The 23,329-nt window shown below is 39.5% G+C and overlaps 1 protein-coding gene across 1 annotated transcript; it reads left to right on the top strand.

Moving 5' to 3' along the window:
* The first annotated feature begins 5,431 nt into the window (after window positions 1–5,431).
* Window positions 5,432–21,393, top strand: FBXO47 (F-box protein 47). Its single transcript, XM_048830487.2, has 10 exons — window positions 5,432–5,612; window positions 6,294–6,464; window positions 9,380–9,456; window positions 10,544–10,621; window positions 12,505–12,613; window positions 13,748–13,924; window positions 15,291–15,437; window positions 17,269–17,411; window positions 18,162–18,321; window positions 21,272–21,393. The coding sequence occupies exons 1-10, from the start codon at window positions 5,432–5,434 to the stop codon at window positions 21,382–21,384; spliced, it is 1,356 nt and encodes a 451-aa protein (XP_048686444.1). The 3' UTR covers window positions 21,385–21,393.
* Window positions 21,394–23,329: the final 1,936 nt, after the last annotated feature.

The raw sequence follows: 23,329 nt of genomic DNA, 5'->3' as shown, positions 1-23,329 counted from the left end.
TTATATCACAACATTGTGCCTTGACATCATGGTGCAAGAACCTTGCACAACAACAGTGTGACCTTATCTCACAGACCATTATGTTATGTCACTACAGACTGACTTTGCATGGTGTAGTGTTCTTCTCTAACAGAGCAAAAACTTTGCCATAGTACATAGTGGCGTACCGTCACAGGGCAATAACTTTGTACAACAATACTAATGCTGTGATGTGGTAACCCTGCATTCATTAAAAGTCGACGGTGTGCCTGTGACCTGGGGACATTTTGCAGACAGGGTGACCTTGCATCTATGACACACTGATAGTTTATAGTGTCCTGGTGACCTAGTGCTTGCAAGATGATGATGTCCTGTGGTACCACGGCTTTCAGAGTAGCAGCCGAGTTAGTCTGTATTCGCAAAAGGAGGACTTGTGGCACCTTAGAGACTAACAAATTTATTTGAGCATAAGCTTTCGTGAGCTACAGCTTACTTGATCAACTCTGCAGCCATAATATGGTGCTGCCTCACGGTGCCCTGGTGACTGTGTGCCTGTGACACGGTGAGAGCCACAGCACTCTCGCGTGTATGGCACGGTGGTGCCTCCTGGCGCCACCGCGAACTCTCTCATGCGACACAGTGACATCTTGTGTTGCCATGAAAGCCGCGCAGCTGTAACATGGTGCTCCCCTGTGGTGACACGGCAACCCCACACTGGTGACACGGTAACCCCACACCGGTGACACAGTGCTGTCTTTTGGTGCCCATGGCAACCAGGTGTCCTTAAGATGATGCTGCCTCATGGTGCCATGGTGAGCTCGTGCCCAGGACACGGTGACACCCTGTGCTGCCATGGCCACCGTGCAGCTGTTAACATACCAGACTGCGCTCAGGATAAAGCTGGGTAGCCGTGTGTGTGGTAACCAATATGGCAGAAACTTAGCCTAGCCACAGGCATGAGGGGGCTCCCACCCTCCCGCTTTTGCTAGGGTCACTGCCCTTCCCTCAGCGAGTGGTTCTACCTGACAGGGAAGAGGGAGGGGGCAGAGGGAGCCTCATTAATTATTCATAAGAGGGGCGGGGCCATGCCATTTGAGGCGTGAGGATTCCACAGTAAATAACCGGGGAGGGTGGTGGTTCTGGGTTGGAGCTCGAAATGAAGGGCCGGAGATGGGTTGTTAATTATTCATCAAGGGGGCGTGCCCGAGCTGGCGGGAGGGTCTGTCTCGAGCCTCTAGCCTCCCCCCGCCCTCTACTTTGGCTTACTGCTGAGGGGCCGGGGAAAAAAAAAAAAAAAAAGGCGGGAAACGTGAGGCGATTTAAAAATAGGCAGTTAAAAAACACTAATAAAGCAGCTGAAAAACCATTTAAGTAATTACCACGGGAATAAAATGTTCGATTTCTGTGGTAATTTCCTGCCTCCAAAAATCTACGTTTGCTACTTTCCCGCCCCTCCCCTCCCAATTCCCATGAATTAATTCACTTATCAAATTATCTTATCAATTATTGCTAGAATGAAAATATTTTTTATTTCTGTCATAATTCTATGTATTTCTATTCCCCACCTCCACCCCTGTACAAACACATAGTTATTTTCCCCTGAGGAAAACTATTAAAGCCTTCCCCTCAAACCAAATGTGGTAAATTTTAAAAAACATCCTGCATACAATATATACTCTTTCATGAAGTTTGAGAAATTTCAGCTAATTCAATGCAATTTCTTTTTTGTTTAGGGAAAGTCGGTGCCCTTATAAATTCAGACAGCAGGGTCTGAGCTCACCCCACCTTCAGAGGAATTTTCCTAGGGGTGAAGCAGGGTTTAGATCTGTTCTGTATCAACTGGATATAGGTTTATTTGGAGGTATCACACTTTAAAAAAATCTATTATCATTGATGTGTGGCAGGTTTTGGAGTCGGAGTGCACAGAATGGGGGTCAAAATGTGACCCATAGGGTCATATCATCTGGCCCGAGGGTTAACTACAGCCCATGGTGTTTGTTAAGTGAGGCCCAAGGTACAAATGCAGCCCAAGGCATTCTGAAGCGCAGCCCAGTGTTCACACCGAGCCAACGAAGTCATGAAATGCAGCCTACAGGCTCGTGGTGACCCACAGTGCAGCCAAAAGGCCAAACGTGACCCATGGTTTCATACAGTGCACCTGAAGGGGCAAACACAACTTGTGTGATAACAAGCAGATGTTAGCATCCCTTCCCTGAAACTGCAGCATGAATCAAAGCACATACACTTTGGGGTGAAGTCAAAAAAGCAATGCCTTGTAGCAGGAAGGCACAAATAAGAGCAAATGTTAGGATTATCAAGGGCATTTATTTTTTAATTGGTAATATTATGTATGTTTATGTTAATTTAGATGGCTTTGGGACTGATTCTCATTTACAGTAAGGCCTTTTTACACCACTTTAACAGTGAGAAGCTTCCTTAAAGTAGGAGCAAATCATACTGCATTTCATCCACTTTAAGGCACTGCCAATCTGGTGTAACGAGGCCTTAGTGTAAATGAGAATCAGGTCTCTTTAATGGCAAATTAGGTGCAGCCCATGGATTGCTGGCATCCTGCCTCTTCAGTCCTCTGTGTCACAAAGCTTGGTCACCCCTACTTCAGAAGTTCTCATGATTTTAAGTGTGTGCAAAGGGAAATGGAGAGAGAATTCCTATTTATGTTCTTGGTGATTCATTTATTTATTTGTGAAATGCCTAGGGAGGAAAAAAGACAAAGTCCTGAAGCTGCTATTTGAGGTAAATAGCTGTTAGTATTATATACTTAGCAAAGTGATAATGCAAACCGCAGAAAAATTTAAATGATTAGGAAAAAGGTGTATTCACTGGATGAAAATATATGGACTGTATATAGACAGAAAACAGTATAGAAGGAACGTTGACTGTTGATAGTTTTTGCCCTATAAATAAATCATTATATACAGAATAAATAAGAGAAAATCACTGTTATTAATTATTATAATGAATTTTGATTTTATATGCTTAACATTTACATTTCCCTCTTCCAGTCTTGATTAGCAGTTCTCCAGACAGGGGGGATCCACACAGAGGTTGTTGAGGGCTGCACAAAATTGCTAAGTGAAATCAATCTTGTCATGTTTTCGCTGAGCTCCTTGAGAAACATGAAATACATTGAGAGTCAAAAATGAAAGTCAAAAGGGAGCTTTGAGTAAAGGGCTCTAAAATGTGGCCCATAATGTAAAACTTCTGTCACATGCTCAGTTTTTATTTAAATTGGCCTGATTCTGCTCCCAATGAAAACAATGGGAGTTCTACCATTGACTTTAATGGGAACAGTGTTGAGTGCTTTTGAAAATCCCACCCATCATGTTTAAGTGGCTGCTTCTGTACATAATATTTCTGCAGGCTCTGAATGAGATTTTCAAAAGCACTTAATAGTGCTCTAAACTTCTTTTAACTTAAGTTAGACCATTGCTGACTGCTTTCAAACAAATAAACAAAAAACACCCTCAGATTGTAACTCTATTTCTAAGGTATGAATCAGCAAAATGTATTGAATTTAGTCAGCCTTGAAAGAGTTTAGTGGTGAAGAGAGTTATATTTTTCTTTTACTAAAACAGGCCTTTAACTGTCTTTATGTACAAGGTAAGTCTTTCTATTGACCCACACGTGCAGTTGTCTGTAAAAAAACACCCACTGACTTTAAATGTGGATTTCTATGCCTTTCAAAGGTGTCATTACATACATCTATGATGTTACTTAAATGAATATTTTTGTTGTTTTTACAAGTATCAAATTAATTTTCTCTCCCTTGTTGCTTAAGCAGTCTAAAATTGCATATAACAGTGTAATTTTAAAAGTCATTAAATTTGCTCACAAGCCATGTGAAAAGTTAAACTATGGGTTTCTTCAGCTAGCATGAATTATTTCATAACTAATTTAAAGATGCCTGTTATAAAGTGTAATTCCCTTTCATGAACAATTGAAAAATGAATTGAAACACTGTCCTGGGCACAGAGGAGAAAATACTATTCATCCAAACATGTTTGTAATGCTTTAATTAAATGGTCCATAATTTTTTGAGTTCATTCAATATACAAAAGTCTTCCATTGGGAGTGTGATAATTCATTATGTTATGTAAAATGGTTCAGTGAATACGTGTTAGAGAAATGTGGCTTGTTTACTTGATGTTTTCAAATTGTTTTTTGCTTAGGTTAAGTAAATGTAACCTATCGACTGACCTAAGGTGCATCAGTACATTTTCAACATTTTCAGTACATCCTTCAATCAATGAGTATAATTCCCAGTGATTGTAACTGGTATATTGCATTGAGGGGAGAAAGGAGACCACTTGAATTGTTACCACTGTTGCCAACACTTACAATTTTATTCCAAGTCTTGCAACATTTGGCGATTATCTGAAAGCCCCAGTTGCTGGAATCAAGAGATTGCATGAGAATCTTAGCTTTAATTTTAAAAAAGATGTTATTAGCCCTCATGGTTACAGAAAAAAGCTTGAAAATGTGAAGCATGTCCCCCTTAAATGCTCAGAAACCAGAAGGCAAATATAAGAACACAATGTTTATTATTTTTTAAAAAAACATTCTCATAATTTTATAGCCAATCTTATGAGTTTTGGGGGGCTTGTCTCATGATTTCTCAAATCTTGAAGATGGCAATACTGTGCCACATTACAATATTTGCACATGCTGTGCTGTGATCTTTGTCATTATCAGGAATTAAGCTATACCTAAGTTTAAATACTGCAGAGAAAGTGATAACTTAATGCTTACTTACATTACTTTTATTCTTAATTTTTACTGCCATGTACTAGAATACATACAAGTAGAGCACCTCAGATAGACAAGAAACATACAAATCCTTTGAATGGCCTCCTTAATTTTTAATGTTCTGTTACATGGTTAAAGTAACATGGAAGGGTAAAGTATTAGAAGGATATTGACTTATTTATAATAGCTCCTTAATATATTTTGTGGCATTTCATATACCTCCTACACTTTTATTTTTTCTCTTAATTATCTTTCAAACCTCCTGAGGCCCTCCCCGTCCCAATACTGGTCACTCCTATCCCCACCCCCCTCTCCACTTATAACCTCTAATCGGGATATATTCTTCCCCCAGACACTGAATTAGAAAGCAAAAATAACTTCCCATACACACACAACACGTATACATTCTCTCTTTTTGTGATATATGGAAAAAAAGAGTGGTTATACTGGAAAGAAAAGAAATATAGAACAGGAAACTATGAATATGGATTTTGGAGTGTATTGATGTCATTTTGTTTCATTTAAAGTAAAATTGAACCTTCCTACCCATGTGGTAAGACTTTCATATTCCATTACTGTATCACTCATGAGTTATTTCATTTTATCTCCCTCATGGGTTTAATTTCCTTCCCTATATGCCTTCTGCGTTTTCTCTGCAGGAAAAATTTATGGGACTAGTAGAAGTATGACATCCACTGTAAGTACCAGCTTCACCTTGATTCCCAACCAGAAATACAGGCGCAGTAGCCGTCGCTCCAAACCATTCTGCAACACTGTGGACACAGATTCCGAGTCACTATCAACTCTTGGGAATTTCCAAGCACTGCCATTGGAGATCTTTCAAATGGTCTTGAAATATCTCTCAGGTGAGGAACTGAGAGAAATGATGTCACTGTCCATAAATGAAAATGATCACATGCAAAAATCCCATTTAGTAAAATGCCAAGTTTGAGGCATATGGGCCTTGCTCAATAATGTTTCACCTTACTACAAATTGAAGGGATTTTCACTAGGTTTGTTCATTTTCAGCTTGGGTTCCTGAAGAGCCACATCACCAAAAAAAAAAAAAAAAAATAAGGAATGATAGTACTCAGGGAGCCCTTTGAAGTGTTCTTCTGCCCACCATATATAAAGATCACAATTTAACAGATATATGCAAAATCCTGACTAACCATAATTTGTTGGTAAAGGAATCTACAGTAATGACATTTGTCTCTTACTTGTTTCTGAAGTCTCTTGGCCTGCTTGTTCTGAGATGTATAGTAAAGTTATTCGCAAAAAGAAAAGGAGTACTTGTGGCACCTTAGAGACTAACCAATTTATTTGAGCATAAGCTTTCGTGTCCGATGAAGTGAGCTGTAGCTCACGAAAGCTTATGCTCAAATAAATTGGTTAGTCTCTAAGGTGCCACAAGTACTCCTTTTTCTTTTTGCGAATACAGACTAACACGGCTGTTACTCTGAAATCTGTCAGTAAAGTTATTGACTACTAAGCAGTAGTGTTTTTGCAATAAAGGTTTACAGGTATACTGGGTTTTGCTTTTTCAGTGAAGGATATCAGCATGCTAAGCATGGTGTCGAAAGCCATCAGCAACCGCCTTATTAATTACATCTCAACCTCATCAGGAAACAGAAGGCTTTTACTGCAAGATTTTCATAACCTTGAGATATCTGGCATGAGAGAAGGATCCTGTGTATTAGAACACTACAGATCTCTAGGTGACCTTTTATAATAAGAATGGTAACAATTAGAGAACTAAAATAGAATAAAGGTCTTCTACTGTGATATTTAGTGATTTCATAGCAGTTTAAAATGGTGAAAATGTTTTCTGAAGTATATAGGTGTTTGTGACCCTCATTGAGGCTGAAATTCATCCCTGTGCAAAGGACCAACAACAAGGCACATACACACTTAAGTCTCAATTAAGCTTTACGTATTGGGTGTATTTCATCATGAAAAGAATTCTTTCAACATCTCTTAATATAATTTTATTAATAATAATACATATATAAGTACAGACAAAAATAGCATATGTTTTGCTTCTTCCTTATTTAATTTTTAAAGAATATAAAAGGGCAAGGTGAGTGTGTATCTCATGGGAATGATGATGAAATACAAAGAGAGAATGTCCCCTCTATAACAATGCTCAAATCCCACCTAATTCTGGAATGATCAAGAATCATTACCATCAAAGGCCGGACAGTCTATGGGAAGTGAATTGGTAATCTAATTCCAGTTCCTAGATGGGAAATAAACTTATCACAAAAAGCACCATGACAACTGCCACTGATTAACATTCTCCTTGGCAGCCTTATATCAGAGCTCAAAGACTGAAGTGGGCATGATGAGTAAACTTTCCTTTCACCCTTAGGTCAGGGCTGAGATACAATGCGAGAATCCTGCTGTTGCTGCTCAGGCTGTACTCTTTCTTTCACCTGCGCAACTATATCCGGGCACCACAAAAAATAAATATAGGCCAAAATACTGTGACTAGTGAGTAGCACTGCATATTAAAAATCATTATTTTCTTTTTAACTTTTGCACTAACTTACTACTGAATCTTGGCAGCCAAATTCCCCTTAATCTCCTTCCCCTTCAGTCAAAAGCAATGCAGTCTTTCTTCTCTTATGCCACTTCGACTGTATCATTTCTCTCCCTCCCCCCATTCACTGTAATCCTTTCTCTAAAAAGAGAAACAAATGAAATTGCAATTTGAACAATATTGATATAAGCCTCCTTAACTGATAAGGTCTCATAATTGAATTGATCCGGACAGCAAAACAAAATTATGTCAAGGTTATATTCAGGAGCTAACTTTAAATCAAGAGATTCCCAAGTTAAAACAACAATGTCAAAGTTAATTAGGCCAAACATGAAGTCCCTTCAAATGTACATGGATTGTTTACAATATCTTATTGATAACTTCAGTGTTTATTTGTTTTAGTTTTAAAATAAAACCTGATTAAATATTTTGCCAAAAAATAGTCAGCAGTTTTGTACATTGTAATAACAAACGTATTAGAAAAGGCAACTGTTGTTTAACTACTACTGTATGAACTCATCATTATAATAAGCACAGTCGTTAAAACACGACATACTTAGATATTTGCACTGATTTTCATATTTTATCATCTACTAAATGTAAGGGCTCAATCCTGCTCCCATTAAAGTCAATGGCAAAATTCACATGTACTTCAATAGGAGCAAGACTGGGCTTTAAGGATAAAATTTGCTTCTGTGTAGAGCGCCAGCACAAGGCTTATACACTGCATTAATCTCATTTAAACCCACAAAGTGAAATCCTGGCTATGTTAAAGTCCGTGGCAAAAACTCCCATTGGCTTCAATGGGACCAGGATTTTTCACCCTCCAGGCTTGAATTGGACTTGAGTAATACATGATTTTTGTGCTGCCCCTGTGCACAGGTGTGAATTTCACCATATGAAAGCAGGCCCAAACCTTTGCACTGGTAATAAAAAAGTTATCCCCAGGTTGACAACTGTACTCGTGTTTGCAGATATATTGTGTCAGACATTCATCTACTCTTTAGGGGTCTGATCACAAACGTATTGAAGTCAATGGATAGTTGATTCTTTGGAGTTTTGGATCAGATACCAGACTGATAAAGAAAATTATGTCTGCCATTTAAGAATGTTAACAACATACTTCCAGATTGGGATAATAGTCCATTCAAAATCACAGGAAGTGTATAAAACACTTTTTGACATCAGAGAAATCACATGTTCCCCAGGAGATGGGCAACTTAGAAAACATTTGCGTACCCTCCTGTAGATTTCTTGCATTATTAACAAACAAGATATATGTGTTGGTCTACCAGATGTTTTTGAGGAGGAAGATTTTTAACCCATTTGCTTTCCATTGGCTTAGAAAAATTGTTGCTTAACAACCAGCTGTTCTGCACTATAATGTATTCTAGCCCTTTGTATCCTAAGCTCTTCTAGCTTTGAATCTCATGTAGGGGAAAAAAAAAATTCTACCACCTAACTATGTTTTATATTAACACAGTTCAGAATAGCTTTTCTGTTTGACAATGTGGTTGGCTTAAAAGATTTTGGATGCTCAGCTTTCGATGATGTAAATAGAAAACCAGTGCATCTTCAAATGTAACTTATTGTGCATCTCTTAACTGAAATATTTTTAACAGCTGTAATTCAAAAACCAATATAATAATTTTTCAGGGCTCCAGCTGTGACTCACATGGAATTTAAAACAACTTAGTAAACAAATTATGTCATGAGAGCCTTTCACACTCCCCATAAGGCTTTCTGACATAAAAGGCATTTCTACTACAGAGGCTAGCATACCCTTTTACAATGCACAGCTCACCATAGGTGCTGGAACTAAGGGTGTGGGGGGTTCTGCAGCACCTCCTGGCTTGAAGTGGTTTCTATTATATACAGGGCTTATAGTTTTTGGCTCAAAGGCTCTCAGAACCACACACCCCCCCCCCACTATAAAAGTTGTTCCAGCACCCCTGCAGCTCACTGTAATGTACCACCTTCTTTTCTTGCAGAAATAGTATGGTATTGTATTGCTTGTGCAGTGTATGCTTCAACTAGTCCAATTATTTTCGTCATTTGAATGATTATGTATGTATGTGTTTCTATTCACAGGTTTGTTGCTTAAAAGGTGCACACTACTGCTGCCCACAAAAGACAGGCTAAAGTACATACACAAGATACTCTCAGAAGTAAGCTCATAATCATTGCTCTGTACTGAATACTTCTAGAATCTTGTTTTGAACTATCACTTGCACCTATATTAATGTTTCAATAAAACAATGTTAATGTAATGATTTAAATTAATTCATTTATTTATTGACACATCGGTAATGCTCATCAGTGTAATATCATGAATTTACTAACTTGGAATCAGTTGGTTAAAAATATTCCTTGGCTATTTAGGCTGATATTTCAAATCTTTAGTACCTGAAATTAGGTCCCTAAGTCCATATTTAGGCATTTAAATAAGTGATCTGATTTTTTCAGAGATGCTGATCCCCCTAAAGCTTTAGACTGTAGTCCATGTGAGCTATGGGTGTTCAGAACTACGTTTAACTTTAGGCACCCACCGTTTGAAAAATACGGCTTAGGTGTAGGATTTTCAAAAATATCTAAAGGAGTTAGTTACCCAACTCCTGTTGAAAGTCAGTGAGTTAGGTGCCTAATTCCTTCTCATGATTTTAAAACCCCACTCTTAGTGAGTATAATCTTCTATATAAGTATGATTTTTATGTTTAATTTTTAAAACAGGTCACCCAGTGCAAATAATATTTGCCACTTTGTAATAGAATGAGCATAGGTTGAAATTCAGCCCCGTGAAGAGATCCGATAGAAGGTCTATATTCCACTTAAATTCTGCTTAGAGGGAAAAGTAGTGCATAATGCCTCGGACAGGTCCTCTGCACAGGGTAAATTTTAACCATAATTAATTCAAAACATTGTTACCAAACTATATTAGTTTCTGGAGGAGGAAATTATTATGCATAGCAACAGACATTATTAATAAAATATCACATCTGTCTGAAGACTCTAAGGTGGTCTGAGTGAAAGTTCCCAGAGGACCAATGGCCACATCATAAAAAACATCCCTAATTGGCAACTTTGTTGGGTGTCTCAGCGGAGATGCAAGGGGTTGAGTGAATATAGTGTAGAGAAAGCCCCTTGGGTCAGTATTGTGGTAGATTAGCCGCGTGGGAAAGCTTCAAGCACAGAAGTGAGTTTATTGCCAATTAGGCTACATTGATTAAATGAGGCAACAATGTTTTGTCTTTGCAGGTTTCCTGTTTTAAACTCAGTGGTTGCCCAAGCCCGTTGCATTGCTTGGGATTACAATGCTATGGAGTGTTTTTACAGGTATAGTGTATTTTTCAGAGAAGAAGGCAGGTATCATTAATCTAAAAGAAACCAAAGTTTGCCTTTTTAAAAATCTATCAATGCTGAAATACTCAGTCTTTTAAAAAGAGTGCCAAGAAACATAATCATCATCCAACTTAGTTATACTTTGAGAAGCAGTGAGCTGAAACTGCTTTGCAAGACATTTCAAAGTTTAACATGGCTTTCAGGTCCTAAACAATGCATTTATTCAGTACCACAGTTCTTTCTGGCTCTTAAAATAGTTAACTTAACTCTAAAAAATTTATCAGTCTGGATCTTATTATTAGCCTGTCTGGATTTTAATTTAAATTAGCAGTTTATTACCAAAGAAGATTACATAGGGGGCCATTTCACTACATTACTTCAAACATCGAATTCACAACACCCTAAACAGGGATTCTCTGATTTAAAGGCAACTGGCCCAAGGTCTGTAATTAAATGGAGGACTTGTTCTAGCATTTGGGATGCAAAGAAAGCAATGACAAATCTGTTAGTTCAGCAATCAACACTGTATTTACTATAATGACTACCAAGATTGCAAACATGCTGTAAGGGACTGAGGATAGGACTTCCTTCCCCAATTAGTGTTAAAGTATTTCATTATCAGATGGATAGGATCACCATTATGGGTTGCTGTAGTTGAGAGCTGCTTTGTCTAATCACCTGAAAAAAGCTTGCATTCTTTGTTGAAGCACAAGTATTTTCTGAACATTTTAAATGAAGCTAAATTGTGTTTTAGAAGAACTTACATGTTCAGACACTCTCTGAAAATATACCATATTGAAGTAGCTTAGTAATAACAAAGATATTCAGAAATGTGTGGCTGTCTGTTTTATTCCCTGCCACGGCTAACTAGTATAGATAATTATTTGCACCAGGATATTTATGCTCTTAGCAACTGTCTCCTGCTTATTCACATCCAAGGTTCACAAATTGCACCTTTTGGCCAAAGAGAGAGCCCCAAATGCAGTTCAGAATTGTGAGCTACACGAGGACCCAGAAGCCCCTTTGGTACAAGTTAGAGCAGCCCACAGGTCAACTGAAGCTGATTGTGGCTTTCCCACAGCCCCAAAGGCCTGCTGTGAAAGCTTTGCACTCTAGGCACCCCCCTTCTGCTCATTTCCTGACCCCATTGGGGATGGGGGCTCTATGGGTTTGTGTGTGGTGTGTAGGGCTGCTTATGTCAGACTTATGCTGACCTTGCAATGAGGGAATTCCTCAGGGGCCATTTCACCCTCTTTATGTCACTGGAGTGCCATGAAGGGGCAGCAGCAGGGGCAGAACCTTCCTCCTCTTTTTTGTGGAATTGTCAAGATTTGCTGCTCTGAGAATGTCTATGATATAATGACGACTGATATCCATTACATCTGTAGAAATCTAGAGAAAGTCCATTGATCTGTGAGATTAGTGTCTAGCCCAGTGTTTCTAAACTGCTGTCATCCGTTTTGTTTTTTGGGTTTTTTTGAACCACTATGTTACTGCCCAGAGTGTCATAAAGCCGTGTCTGAGGGCCTTACAAAACAAAGGAGCTCCTATGTACATCTTTGCTTTTCCTTTTAGACTTAGCAAATTCCTGTCACACACACTTTTTGCATACATGATTATTTTCTGGTTTCAGTGTCACATAGATATGGCCCTAGGTTTTTTTTTTAATAATAATATTTTGCACTTTGCAAGAAGTTCATTTTGAAAGACAAGGATGAAGATGAAAATAATACAAAACAGTTGTTCAGATGCACCAGTCTCCACTATGCAAATGTGTCCTCTCCATAAATACAGAAAAATTGATTGTACATATATGACTATAATAACAAGCATTGTGATTGAATTCTATTTATCTGTCTTTCATTTGGTGTCATCAGACCTTGACAGCAGGCTGGGATGAGCTAGAATGCCATCGTGTTTTTAACTTCCTCTGTGAGCTGAGCAATCTACCCCGCAAAGTACAGACAGTTGTGAGCAGCAAACCAGGTGAATACCTGGAACAAAAAAGTCCTGGAAAATACAAATGATGATAATAAAAGAAGCTGTCATGGCAGCTGTATCATCCTTTTGCTGTGAGTTCCGGAAATGGATTCAGATTATTACAGACGAGATACACCCCAGACTCAAGGACGGTTTGTGCCACATGATCCCTGCAGTACCTGATCCTTTCTTGATCCATATGTATGATGCTTTAGCTGCGGAAATGCCAGAAAATGAGTGCTCTCAAGCTGGTAGCATGCTTGCATATAGCTGAAGGAAATCAGCACTATTAACTGAATTTAGTTGTTTTCTGATGAAAACAAGCAATTGACTTTTATCTTTGACATGTTCTGTGTGGTGAAGTGTATCTCTTTGAGAGGCAATTGATTTTGTTGGATCTTATCATTTCATTATCAAATGTATGTATAATTTACATGCAGTGGGCCTAATTCTCCACTGCATTATACCAACACCAGTACAATCAATGGAGTCACACAAGCATAAAACTGATGTGTTGCAGTAGAAAATCAGGACCAATATTTTATACATCTCCTGAAGCATCGCTCTAAAACCAAATGTAGCCCCTCCAGAAATCCTCCGGCACAGTACTCAATATTTCACTGGAAATGTTCACACGTGGCCTCCTGCATAAGTAGTAGTAGAAAGCAAGCGTGCAGTAAACTGCTTCTATTTACTCCTTTTGGCACCATATAATAGAATCACAGGCAGAAAGAACCACAGCAAAAGTCAAAAATAGCAGCATGCTCCTGAAACAGAGCATGAGAAGTGGCAGAAAAAACATCGGGCAGGCAGGTAGAATTAGTGGTTTGAAGCAGTGCAGTGTGTCTACGAGACTAGAGCAGTCATGATCGTTCTAGCTCAGAATTTCAGGACCTTGTGATCTCAGTTACTCCAGTTTGACACTAACTCAGTGGGAATTATGCATCTAGAATATGTTAAAAATCCCACTAGGCACCTATCTACATCTGTAAGAGCCTAAACACCTTTAAAAATCTAGCCGTATGTGCCCCTATAGCCTAAAAACCTTTCTCCTTCTCTCTCCCCATCTTTATAAACTTGTTGAAATCACCAAAGTGCAATGCCTGATGGATTTATAATATACAAATTCTCTTGTCCTAGGAAGTGCCCGAAAGCTGGAATTACGAATAAGGTTATTCTGTCGCAGTGTCCTGCTAAATCATTGGATTCATCGAAGTGATTCTGCATTTTGGCTCACTCGTATCTTAAAACCATGGCCAATGGTTAATCAAGCCCGGCTGTTGTACATCATTTTTGGGCCAGTCTCCTCTCTAAATGGTGAGTAAATTTAACATGCTAGACCAGAATTTCTCCTTTAGAAAACATGCTGTCTCACAACCTGTGTAAATAAATGGGCGTTCAGGGGACCAATGTAAGTGTTGTATGGGATGGATTCCCCCTCAGTCAAGAGGTAGGGCTATATATTTGGGATGTCTGTGTCGACACTACTATAGACCATAAGTCACAGTAGGAGCGACAAACTCTTTGCCCATCGTTGTGAGCTTTTGGGCCAAAGCATACACACAAGTTGTGAACCCATTATTCCTTCCTCTGGCCCACCCCACAACAGCTCTTCTGTGTTCCTATGGAGAGAGTGGCCATGGAACTTTTCAGTAGTGTGCAGAGAACTGTGGGGTGTGCTGTGTAGTTTCTCTGCTATCTAGCTCCATGTATGGCAGAAATGCAGTGGTACACTTTGTTATGGGCCTTCCCACAGGCCAGGAAGATTTCACGCAGGGGGAAAAGCACCTGTGTTTATTGCATTCACTTTAGAAGGGAACTTTTACCTCTATGCAGACTCATCATTCCTAATAAACTTACTCTTTTTCAAGATTTGACCACACCCAGTTCATATTAATTTTGGCAGAACATAAGCTTCCAGGTAATTACTTGGAGGCACTACTGAGAATGCTTAACAATGGTGCTGATTACTCCTAATTTACACCAGTGTGAGAGGGGAATCCAGCCAATTTAACCTCAGTGATGTCACACAGAACATCTTAGCCATTTCCCAATACTTCTTTGTTTTGCTCCAGCTGTAGCTACCTTATGGTACTCTGACTTTACTTACCAGTGTATGGCCATGCACTCCTGTGATGTTACCTACAGGTTTGATTTTTCACAAGTTCTGAGCGCACACAAATCCTACTGAAATCAAAGGGAGCAGCACCATCTCTGGAAACCAGGCCCTTTATAAATAATGAAGTATAACGTTTAGAACAATTGACCCCTTACCTGTTTAACATGGAGCTTTTTAAAGTTATTGTTTATATTACAGTTCAAATGAAGACATTACAGAGTGTTTTCCCTCTCTATTTGCCTACACTTGTGGTGTGAAGGTAGCCTTAGCACTAAACCACAAGCATGTGTATTGCCCTCTGAAATCACATCTTCTTTTTCTCACTTAAATATTTATTCTGTGTTTCCTTAAAGCACCCAGTGATTCTGATTCACGTTGCAGTCTACACTGTCCCTTCTGCCACAAGTGAGATGAAATAAAAAGCACTTGTACAAATAGGGACTTAAGTTTTTGCCTGAATCACCTTTTCTTTTTCCAAGCCATGCTTTGAAGCCCCAGTATAGGTCTTCCTTGTTTAGCAAACTACATTGTCACTTAGGAGTGATTGTGATTAATGTTACCCAGGACATGTGGTTTGGCAGAAAATGACAGAAGGACCAACAGATGAGACCAGTTTAAAGGGTCTAGCTGATGCTATTAAACTACTGTATGACACAGAAGCTAAAGAGTGGACAGCCGATGATGTTATCAGTCTTGTGGATGAATTGTCAGGTATATTTTTGCCTTTATCATAGACTCCTAGGATTATATGATCGTGTCCTCCAAGACTAAAGAGATATGTGTCAGATAATAAAAAAAACTGAAGCACATTGGGAATCTGAGTACCCCCTAATCCCTTTCAGAAGCTGTACTATAATGGAAGGTCAATAAAACTGGAGGCTATGCAGTAGTCAGAGATGGAAGAGACCAACGCTGCTTGTAAACCAAAGCCTTTTTTTCCCAAAAGTTAAACATTTTAAGTAATAATATATGAAAAACTTCAAAAATTAGTGTTCTGTTATCATGTTCAAGGGACGCTGTCACACAGTTCTGAACAAAACCTAAATTTTGGACCTAAACAAAGTTTTACAAAACTTAATATTAATAGATATGTTTTCATGATATTTGTAAAATGTTAAGAAAAATCCATTTTTGTTTGACTTTTTAACCATTTTTCCTATACTGTTTGTACCCTGCGCATTCTTATTCTTGGGGTTGAGAACCAGAAAGTGACGTTAAGTAGGAATGAGGAAAACTGTCTAATGTATTTCCATTATCCAAGCTGTCAAATACAAAAATAAACAAAAAAGATGAATAGGAAAAAGTACAATTAGATTTTTTTCAAATCTAATGCATGGTGGTTATTAATAATCCTGATAAAGACAACTTTTGTTATCCCCAGAACTGATCCCATCCCACTTACTTTAATGTTAATGGTAGTTGGATATTACCTGCTTGGTGTGCCATTTATTGACAACTTTTTGGAAAAGAGGTTCCACTTGTAATGAACTTGCTGGCTCTGAGTCTGCAGCCTGGAGAGCTCAGGGAGAGGTACCATGCAGTCCCACTGGCCCCCAGTGCTCCCTGTGGAAAGCTCCAGCTGCAGGCTTTCAGGGCTGTAGCCAGGGAAGGAAAGCACTGGGATGTGCTGAGCCTGGGCCACCAACGCCAGGACAGGACACGACCTGGAAGGTGCAGAGAGAGGTACTGTTCAGCCCCACAGACCTCGAGTGCCCTCTCTCCCATGGAAATTGTTGGCTGCAGGGACTCTGATTGGGGCTTCCCATTGGGCAATGATGCTGGCACCACAGCCCATTACCTCCTGTGTGGGCAGCAGGTTCTTGACCCTGTGGCTGCCCCATGCTATTGTCTCAGGCAATGGCCATCTGCTTATTATTGGGAGCTTTTGGATAATGGAAGCTTTATGCCCGGAACCAATAAGTTGCTAATAACTGGTATCCTCTGTAGTTTTATTTTTAATAGTCTAAGCCTTTATTAGAAATACAGGTGAGGACAAATTTGGCGTTTTTTTTTTTTTTTTTAAATTAAGTCTCTTTAAATACCAAGTATGGTGGCTTTTACTGGGAAGGACGCTGGTCTCTGGAAAGGAATCCATTCCAAAGAATCCATAATTTGCTGGTGGTATATTTTAAGTTTGGTTTGAGTTTGGAGAGATTGTATTATACATTCTATTACCATCAGCCTTAATACAAACAATCCCTATTGGCACCATAGTAACTCCACAGCTCCCAACTGTGCTGCAGGTGTGTTTGAATGGGCTTTCCTCTCAGACATTTTGGATGCCTGTCAAATGCAAAAAGAACAGGAGTATCTGTGGCACCTTAGTACTCCTGTTCTTTTTGCGGATACAGACTAACACAGCTGCTACTCTGAAACCTGTCAAATGCAGTGATTCATACATTCAAATACTTCCAGAATTTTGTTCAGATCATTTTATTTTAGTTTAATTGTAACCTACATTTTATAACCTTATATTTAACTAAATTTTATTCAGTCTGTTGAATCATAGGTAATGAAAATCCTTTGTATTTTACTATAAAAGTGGTTCCCCGGGAGTGGCTCATGGAGAATAATGCTCGCCTCCTCATCCTGAGTGGGAACAACATCTGCTTCACCTTCATGGCTAGTAAAGCTGTGAATGGGCGGGCTGTTGAGCTGGCCAAGATAGTGGTCTTTCTGGCTTTGGTGAGTAGCACTGAATAGAATGTTTCCTGGCATTTTGCCACTAAGTCTGCAACTCTGCTTTTCCAGCCCTGGGGCCTGATTCTCCTTCCACTTACACTAGTGCAACAGTTCTCAAACTGTGGATCGGGACCCCAAAGTGGATCGCGACCCTCTTTTAATGGGGTCGCCAGGGCTGGCTTAGACTAGGAGGGGCCAAAGCCCAAGTCCTGGGTGGCAGGGCTCAGATTACAGGCCCCACTCCCTGGGGCTGAAGCCCTTGAGCTTTGGCTTTGCTCCCTCCCACCCGGGGTAGTGGGGCTTGGGTAGGTTCAGGCTTTGGTCCCCCATCATAATTTTTGTTGTCAGAAGTGGGTGATAGTGCAATGAAGTTTGAGAACCCCTGCACTAGTGTAAAGCAAGAGTAACTACATTGAAATCAATGGGCCTGGTTCTCTTTTGCCCTAAGGGACTCCCCCCCCCCCCCCCCCCCCCCCCCATACACAGCTTGAAGGTAGCAGCTCTGTTCCTAGGAAAAAATTATTCCAGCATAAGATGGGAATGGAGTTCTCCTACCTTCATAGCACTGACAGAACAGCTCTGCAACAGCACCTTCTCACATAGGCCTTGGAATAGATTCCAGAGTAGGACTGAACTTGACTGTATTATGGGATAGTGCCTTAATTGTCTACTTATGAATTTTAATATTTCAGCTTTTTTTTTAACCTTGGCACTATCATGGACACGTATTATAATATTTCTTGTATGTTCTAGGTCTGTGAGAAGGACCTGTACTGCATGGATTGGGCAGTAAAAATGATGCAGAAAGTCTGCAAGGTTTTCAGCACTCCAGGTGAAAGGAATAACTTCCTGCAGAGTGTGGAGAATGCATTTGCTCACATGATCATGGACATGCTACAGTCAGTAATGTCTGGTGAGTATCTATGCCTGTCTGCAACAGGTGAGCCCTTTCAATGGGACATGCCCACTAGCCAAGATTCCACAAGAACAGGGGATGGAAACTCCTGTATCATCACAACTCCAGCCAGGCCCCCTTTTTAGCCAGCCAGAGCTACCCTGAAATGGGGTTCATTGGAAAAGATGGGATATTCTTTTTATAATTATAATGCCCTGTTGACTGATTGTTTTGTCATGTGGATTGGGTTATTTTCAGCTGGTTTTGTTAAGGTGTGTGTGTGTGTTAAGATTATGCTAGGCCACTTAGTGGTATACCATTAGGAGAGAGACTTTTTATAGGAAGAAATAAATATGCAAGTGTTCAGTGATAATATATTCAACCATAGGTGCTCCAAATATGTAACTACATCCAGCGGGTGGGAGTGAGATCTATATACTTACACTAAGAGACTCCTAGTGGTTTAGATAGGGTGACCAGATGTCCTGATTTTATATGGACAGTCCCGATATTTGGGGCTTTTTCTTATATAGCCTCCTATTACCTCCCACCCCATTTCCCGATTTTTCACACTTGCTATATAGTCACCCTAGGTTTAGATGGTGAAACTGATTTCATTTTTTTTAAACACATAAATGACAAAAGTTTTATCTCCCTTATTTGATACGTTTAAATCAGAGGTGCACAAACTTTGCCCAAAGGATGCACACACTTTTATCTTGTCAGATGATGAGAAACACCTAATTTGCATAAATTATGACTAATTGCAGATACCCTTTCCTTCTGCAAGATACAGGTTTGATGACACTATGGTCCTGATTCTCAGTTGCTCTGCCCCTCATCTAGGGATGGTAGTATTTTACACTCATTTTGCACTGTTCTGACATAGTAGCATTTTATACTCCGCTCTGCACTCACTCCACATGGGTGTAAAGCAGACATTCTCAACCTTTTTCTTTTTGAGGCCCCCACAACAAGCAATAAAAACTCCACTGCGTACCTGTGCCACAACAACTGTTTTCTGTATATAAAAGCCAGGGCCGGCGTTGACGGGTAGCAAGCAAGGCAATTGCCCAAGGCCCTATGCCACAGGGCACTCCACAAAACTAAGTTCCTCAGGCTTCTGCTTCAGTTCTGCGTAGCGGGGCTCAGAGCCCCAGACTTCAGCCCTGCACAGCAGGGCTTAAGCTTTCTGCCCTAGGCCCCAGTGAGTCTACCACTGGTCCTGTTTGGTGGACCCCCTGAAACCTGCTCACAGCCACCCAGAGAGTCCCGGATCCCTAGTTGAGAATCACTGGAAGGATGACACAAAGCATAGGGCAACAAGGACTCAGACTCTAGTACTCCCCGTGTGCAGTGTTCCTTCTTAATCCCAGTAGAAAACTACTTGGAACAAGCTGGAGCATTGCATCTTGGGACCTGGAGCATTGCATCTTGGGACCATCCTTTTTGTCTGTCCTTCCATTCAAAATCAGAGAGGCTGCAGGCCATATTATTAAACTCCTTGGGCTGCATTTCCTCCGTAGTCCAAACTTTGTCACCCCTGATATAAACTCAAGACTCTTTATAACTGCAAGCAATAAAGATGAATGGGTTGCTCATTTAGGACAGATTTCTATCTTAAAGCAAGATTGTTCTTGTTCAACCCTGGACAAGCTGGTTATGAGAGTCTGCAATGTTCTTTCACAGCTGTGCCCGCATCAGCCATATCTGATGTCTAATAAATCTAAATGGAAGTTGCTAACTTGGTGTCGTGCTTCCCAGGGGTACCTGAGCTGTGAGGCATCTGGCTACCACCAGCTCTTAGCTTAAGGACATCTTATCTGTGCCTACCATGGGTCAGCTGCTTGACTCCACCAGCCACGGGCAGCACAACTAAGTACTCGCCTCTCAGCCTAAGCAGGCTCTGGTGCCCCTCTACAGGTCGGCAATAGGCATGCCCCAACCCCTGAGCCCTCCGATCATCTTCTTGGAGCATCGAGACCCTGTTTCACCAGACACTCAGTATTCATACATTCACTGCGCCCAAAGAAGCAGCACACTCCAACTTATCCATTTCACCTCAGATCACTGCTCCATTTGACACACAGCACTTAAATATGTTCATAGTGAAAACAAGCAGAAGTTTATTTAACAAAGAAAAGAGATTCAAATGATAGCAAGTAGAAGTATTGGACACGAATGGTTACATATATAATGATGACACGAATTTTAGAACATAGACTTGTTTAACAAAATACTCTCATGGTTGATAAAGTATGGCTCTTCAATGCTTTCTAGCCAGGCAGGCTGTGATCCCTTTTTCATAAAACAAGACACATTGCCAGCTTGCCCCCGAGGTAAAGGATCAAGTGTGTTGTTTTGACTCCCCAGATATACAAGTCCCTTCCTTTGTCTTCATTCATAAATGGGATGCCCCCTGATAGTTGTTTTTTCCTGTATACTCCTTTCTTACAGATTTTCTGATCTCTTGTCAATTTTTGCAATCTTGATTAGCCAGTGGCTCAGTATGCAAACAGACTTACATTGAGAGAGACACAATGACCAGACACAAATAAACATCTGCTACCACCTACCTGAAAACAACCTGTCTGAGGCATGTCACCTCCTGGTGACCTGCCTTTAACTCCAAGGCTTTAAGAACATAATTTTCAGTATAGATACATAACTTCTCAAATATTGTCAATGTATGTATGCATTTCACAACGATTATGATGACCAGTGGGCTATTAGCTTTCAGTAGTGACCTTACATGCCATGCTTTGGTGAATTATTGTGTGCATCTGACACAGGGGATCCCTGTTAAACTCTATCCATCCCCTGCTCCCTGCCAGTTGGCATCAAGAGGTACCTGGGTCATAATTGGCCTCTACTAAGATACTGACTAAGTAGTTTCTGAGATCTTCTCCCTACAAATGAGCCCTTTGTTTTCATTCACTATTTTTAATGTTTCCGTTCTGGTGCTTAGGAGATCGTGATGAAGAAGACAGCAGCTTTTTGAATTTGTTCCACCTTGTGAATGCACAAGCTAACTTCCATAAGGAAATTCTGTATCTGACCATGAGAAGCACCTCTGCCTAAATACTCAGAATCTCAGGCTTTTAGATAATACTACAGTGATTCAGATAGGTGGCCTTTTCCACCCTTTATTTTCTCACGAATACAAAATAGTGTCCACCTACCTTTTTAAATTCACTCTCCAGCAGCTGCTTGCGAAGTTGTAGCAGCTACTGAGCACATTGTCAAAAATAGAAAATATAATAACCAGTTAAATCTGGAGGTATAACCTTTGCAGAAGCAGCAGGAGGCTGACTGGAGATGCTAGTGAAATACAAAGCAGAAGAATTACTTAAACCTATGAAGACATACTAAGGCATCTTTAAGAAACTACAGCACAGTCTGTGCAATAAACTTGCCTAAGCCTGTATGTCAGGATGTGCTGAGGAGCCTATCTGTGGCATTCCATGGTTTGGCTGTTATGGGCAGGAATACACACTGCTTTCTTCTCCCACTGTGTATATTTGGATACAAAATAAAAATGACACGGTGTTAATATTTGATGTATGTCCACAAATTAAAGAATGTTATCTTAGTTCAGAACAGAAAATATTTTGCTCTTTTAAGTTTGTTTTTCTCTTTGGAATCCATTAACACAAAACCAATATAATGACAAAGGCATGGCCAGGTTTCTCCAGTTCAGCTTATACCTGGGTATCTATAATTCACTCTCACATTCTTAGCTTCAGAACTAGATATCTTGCATGGATTGTGCATTAAGTTTCAGCATAGAAGGAGACAGTCTCTGGAAAGAGTCCTAGTTTTTTAAGGAAGGCAAAAATTAGTTTTTTACAGCACATGCCTTTCAGCCATAAAGCAGAAGTAACTTCAGAATGTACCTTTGTGCTAAATATAATAACTGGACAGTTAAAAAAAAATTACATGTCTCTGGAACTCTGCAAAGTTGAAGGACATTTAATGCATGTAGACATTCTAAGATCACTGTTTTTTATTAAAATACACAGATATGTATCCTATTTACAGAAAGTTTTTATATTTATGGTACATAGCTTTAAAAATTGAAAATATTTAATATGTGCTAAACAGTATATTTCATTTTAGGTTATTTACATGATGGTTATTTTCCTCATATTATTAAAATGCCTTTTTCCCCCATCTGAAATATTTCCAAATTATTTAAATATGTGCCAAATTTTGCCATTTGAGACAGCTGTTCATCTCCAAGAGGCAGATCCTCAGCTGGCATAAATTGTGGGAGCTGACAATTAACACCAGCTGAAAATCTGCACCCAATTGATTTCAATGGAAATGAGCTGATAACTCCTGATACTTTCTATTTAAAAAGATTTTTTTTTTTTTAAACATATCCAAGGATAGAATTTGGCTGCATGTATGGGTGGGAGTGGAAGGTAAATTTTTTGCTAACATTCAGCTAGAAACTTAACTGTGCACCAACAGATGTCAGAGATGAAACCGTTAATTTAAAAACAAAATATGAAACATACTGGTATGTTAATATTGTTTTTAAAATCCATGTTCTGGATTTTCAACAATATTTTAAAACACATTTTTGTTCTATCTGTCTCTCACTTTTATGTGTAATTATTATTGACCTATTTTAAAATAAAATATAGAATAATGGGAAGGATCTGTAAAGTCATTATGAAACTTTGTTCTGTAGTATAGTGAAAAAGATTCAATTATAAATGAGACAACACAAACATGTTGTAGGTCTTACACCAGTATATGCCAATTCTATGACCCATGACTGAACCAGACCCATGAGTGAAGACACAACAGCAATAGATTGCAGCAACTCACAAAGAATGTCGTAAGAGTGCAGCTATGCAAGAAAGTGGGGCCCTTTGATTTAATAGCAACATATGATAAGAAATACTGACTTTATCAATATTAGTCCTTTCTCTTAGCAAATCTTCAAGGAATTTAAGTTTATGGGTGTGCCAGCTTGAAATGTTACAGTGGTCCCTGTATTATAATGATTGGTGGT

This window comes from Caretta caretta, chromosome 27 (genome assembly GCF_965140235.1).
Source record: "Caretta caretta isolate rCarCar2 chromosome 27, rCarCar1.hap1, whole genome shotgun sequence".
Lineage (NCBI taxonomy): Eukaryota > Metazoa > Chordata > Testudines > Cheloniidae > Caretta > Caretta caretta.
The sequence above is the reverse complement of the archived record's forward strand: the minus strand, read 5'-3'. Positions and strand labels throughout refer to the sequence as shown.

Excerpts from the sequence above, each read along its gene's own strand:
- FBXO47 (XM_048830487.2), top strand. The coding sequence starts at position 5,432 with ATGACATCCACTGTAAGTACCAGCTTCACCTTGATTCCCAACCAGAAA. Across the intron at positions 10,622-12,504 it reads GCTATGGAGTGTTTTTACAG|ACCTTGACAGCAGGCTGGGA; the intron begins GTATAGTGTATT and ends TGGTGTCATCAG. Across the intron at positions 12,614-13,747 it reads AGTTGTGAGCAGCAAACCAG|GAAGTGCCCGAAAGCTGGAA; the intron begins GTGAATACCTGG and ends CTCTTGTCCTAG.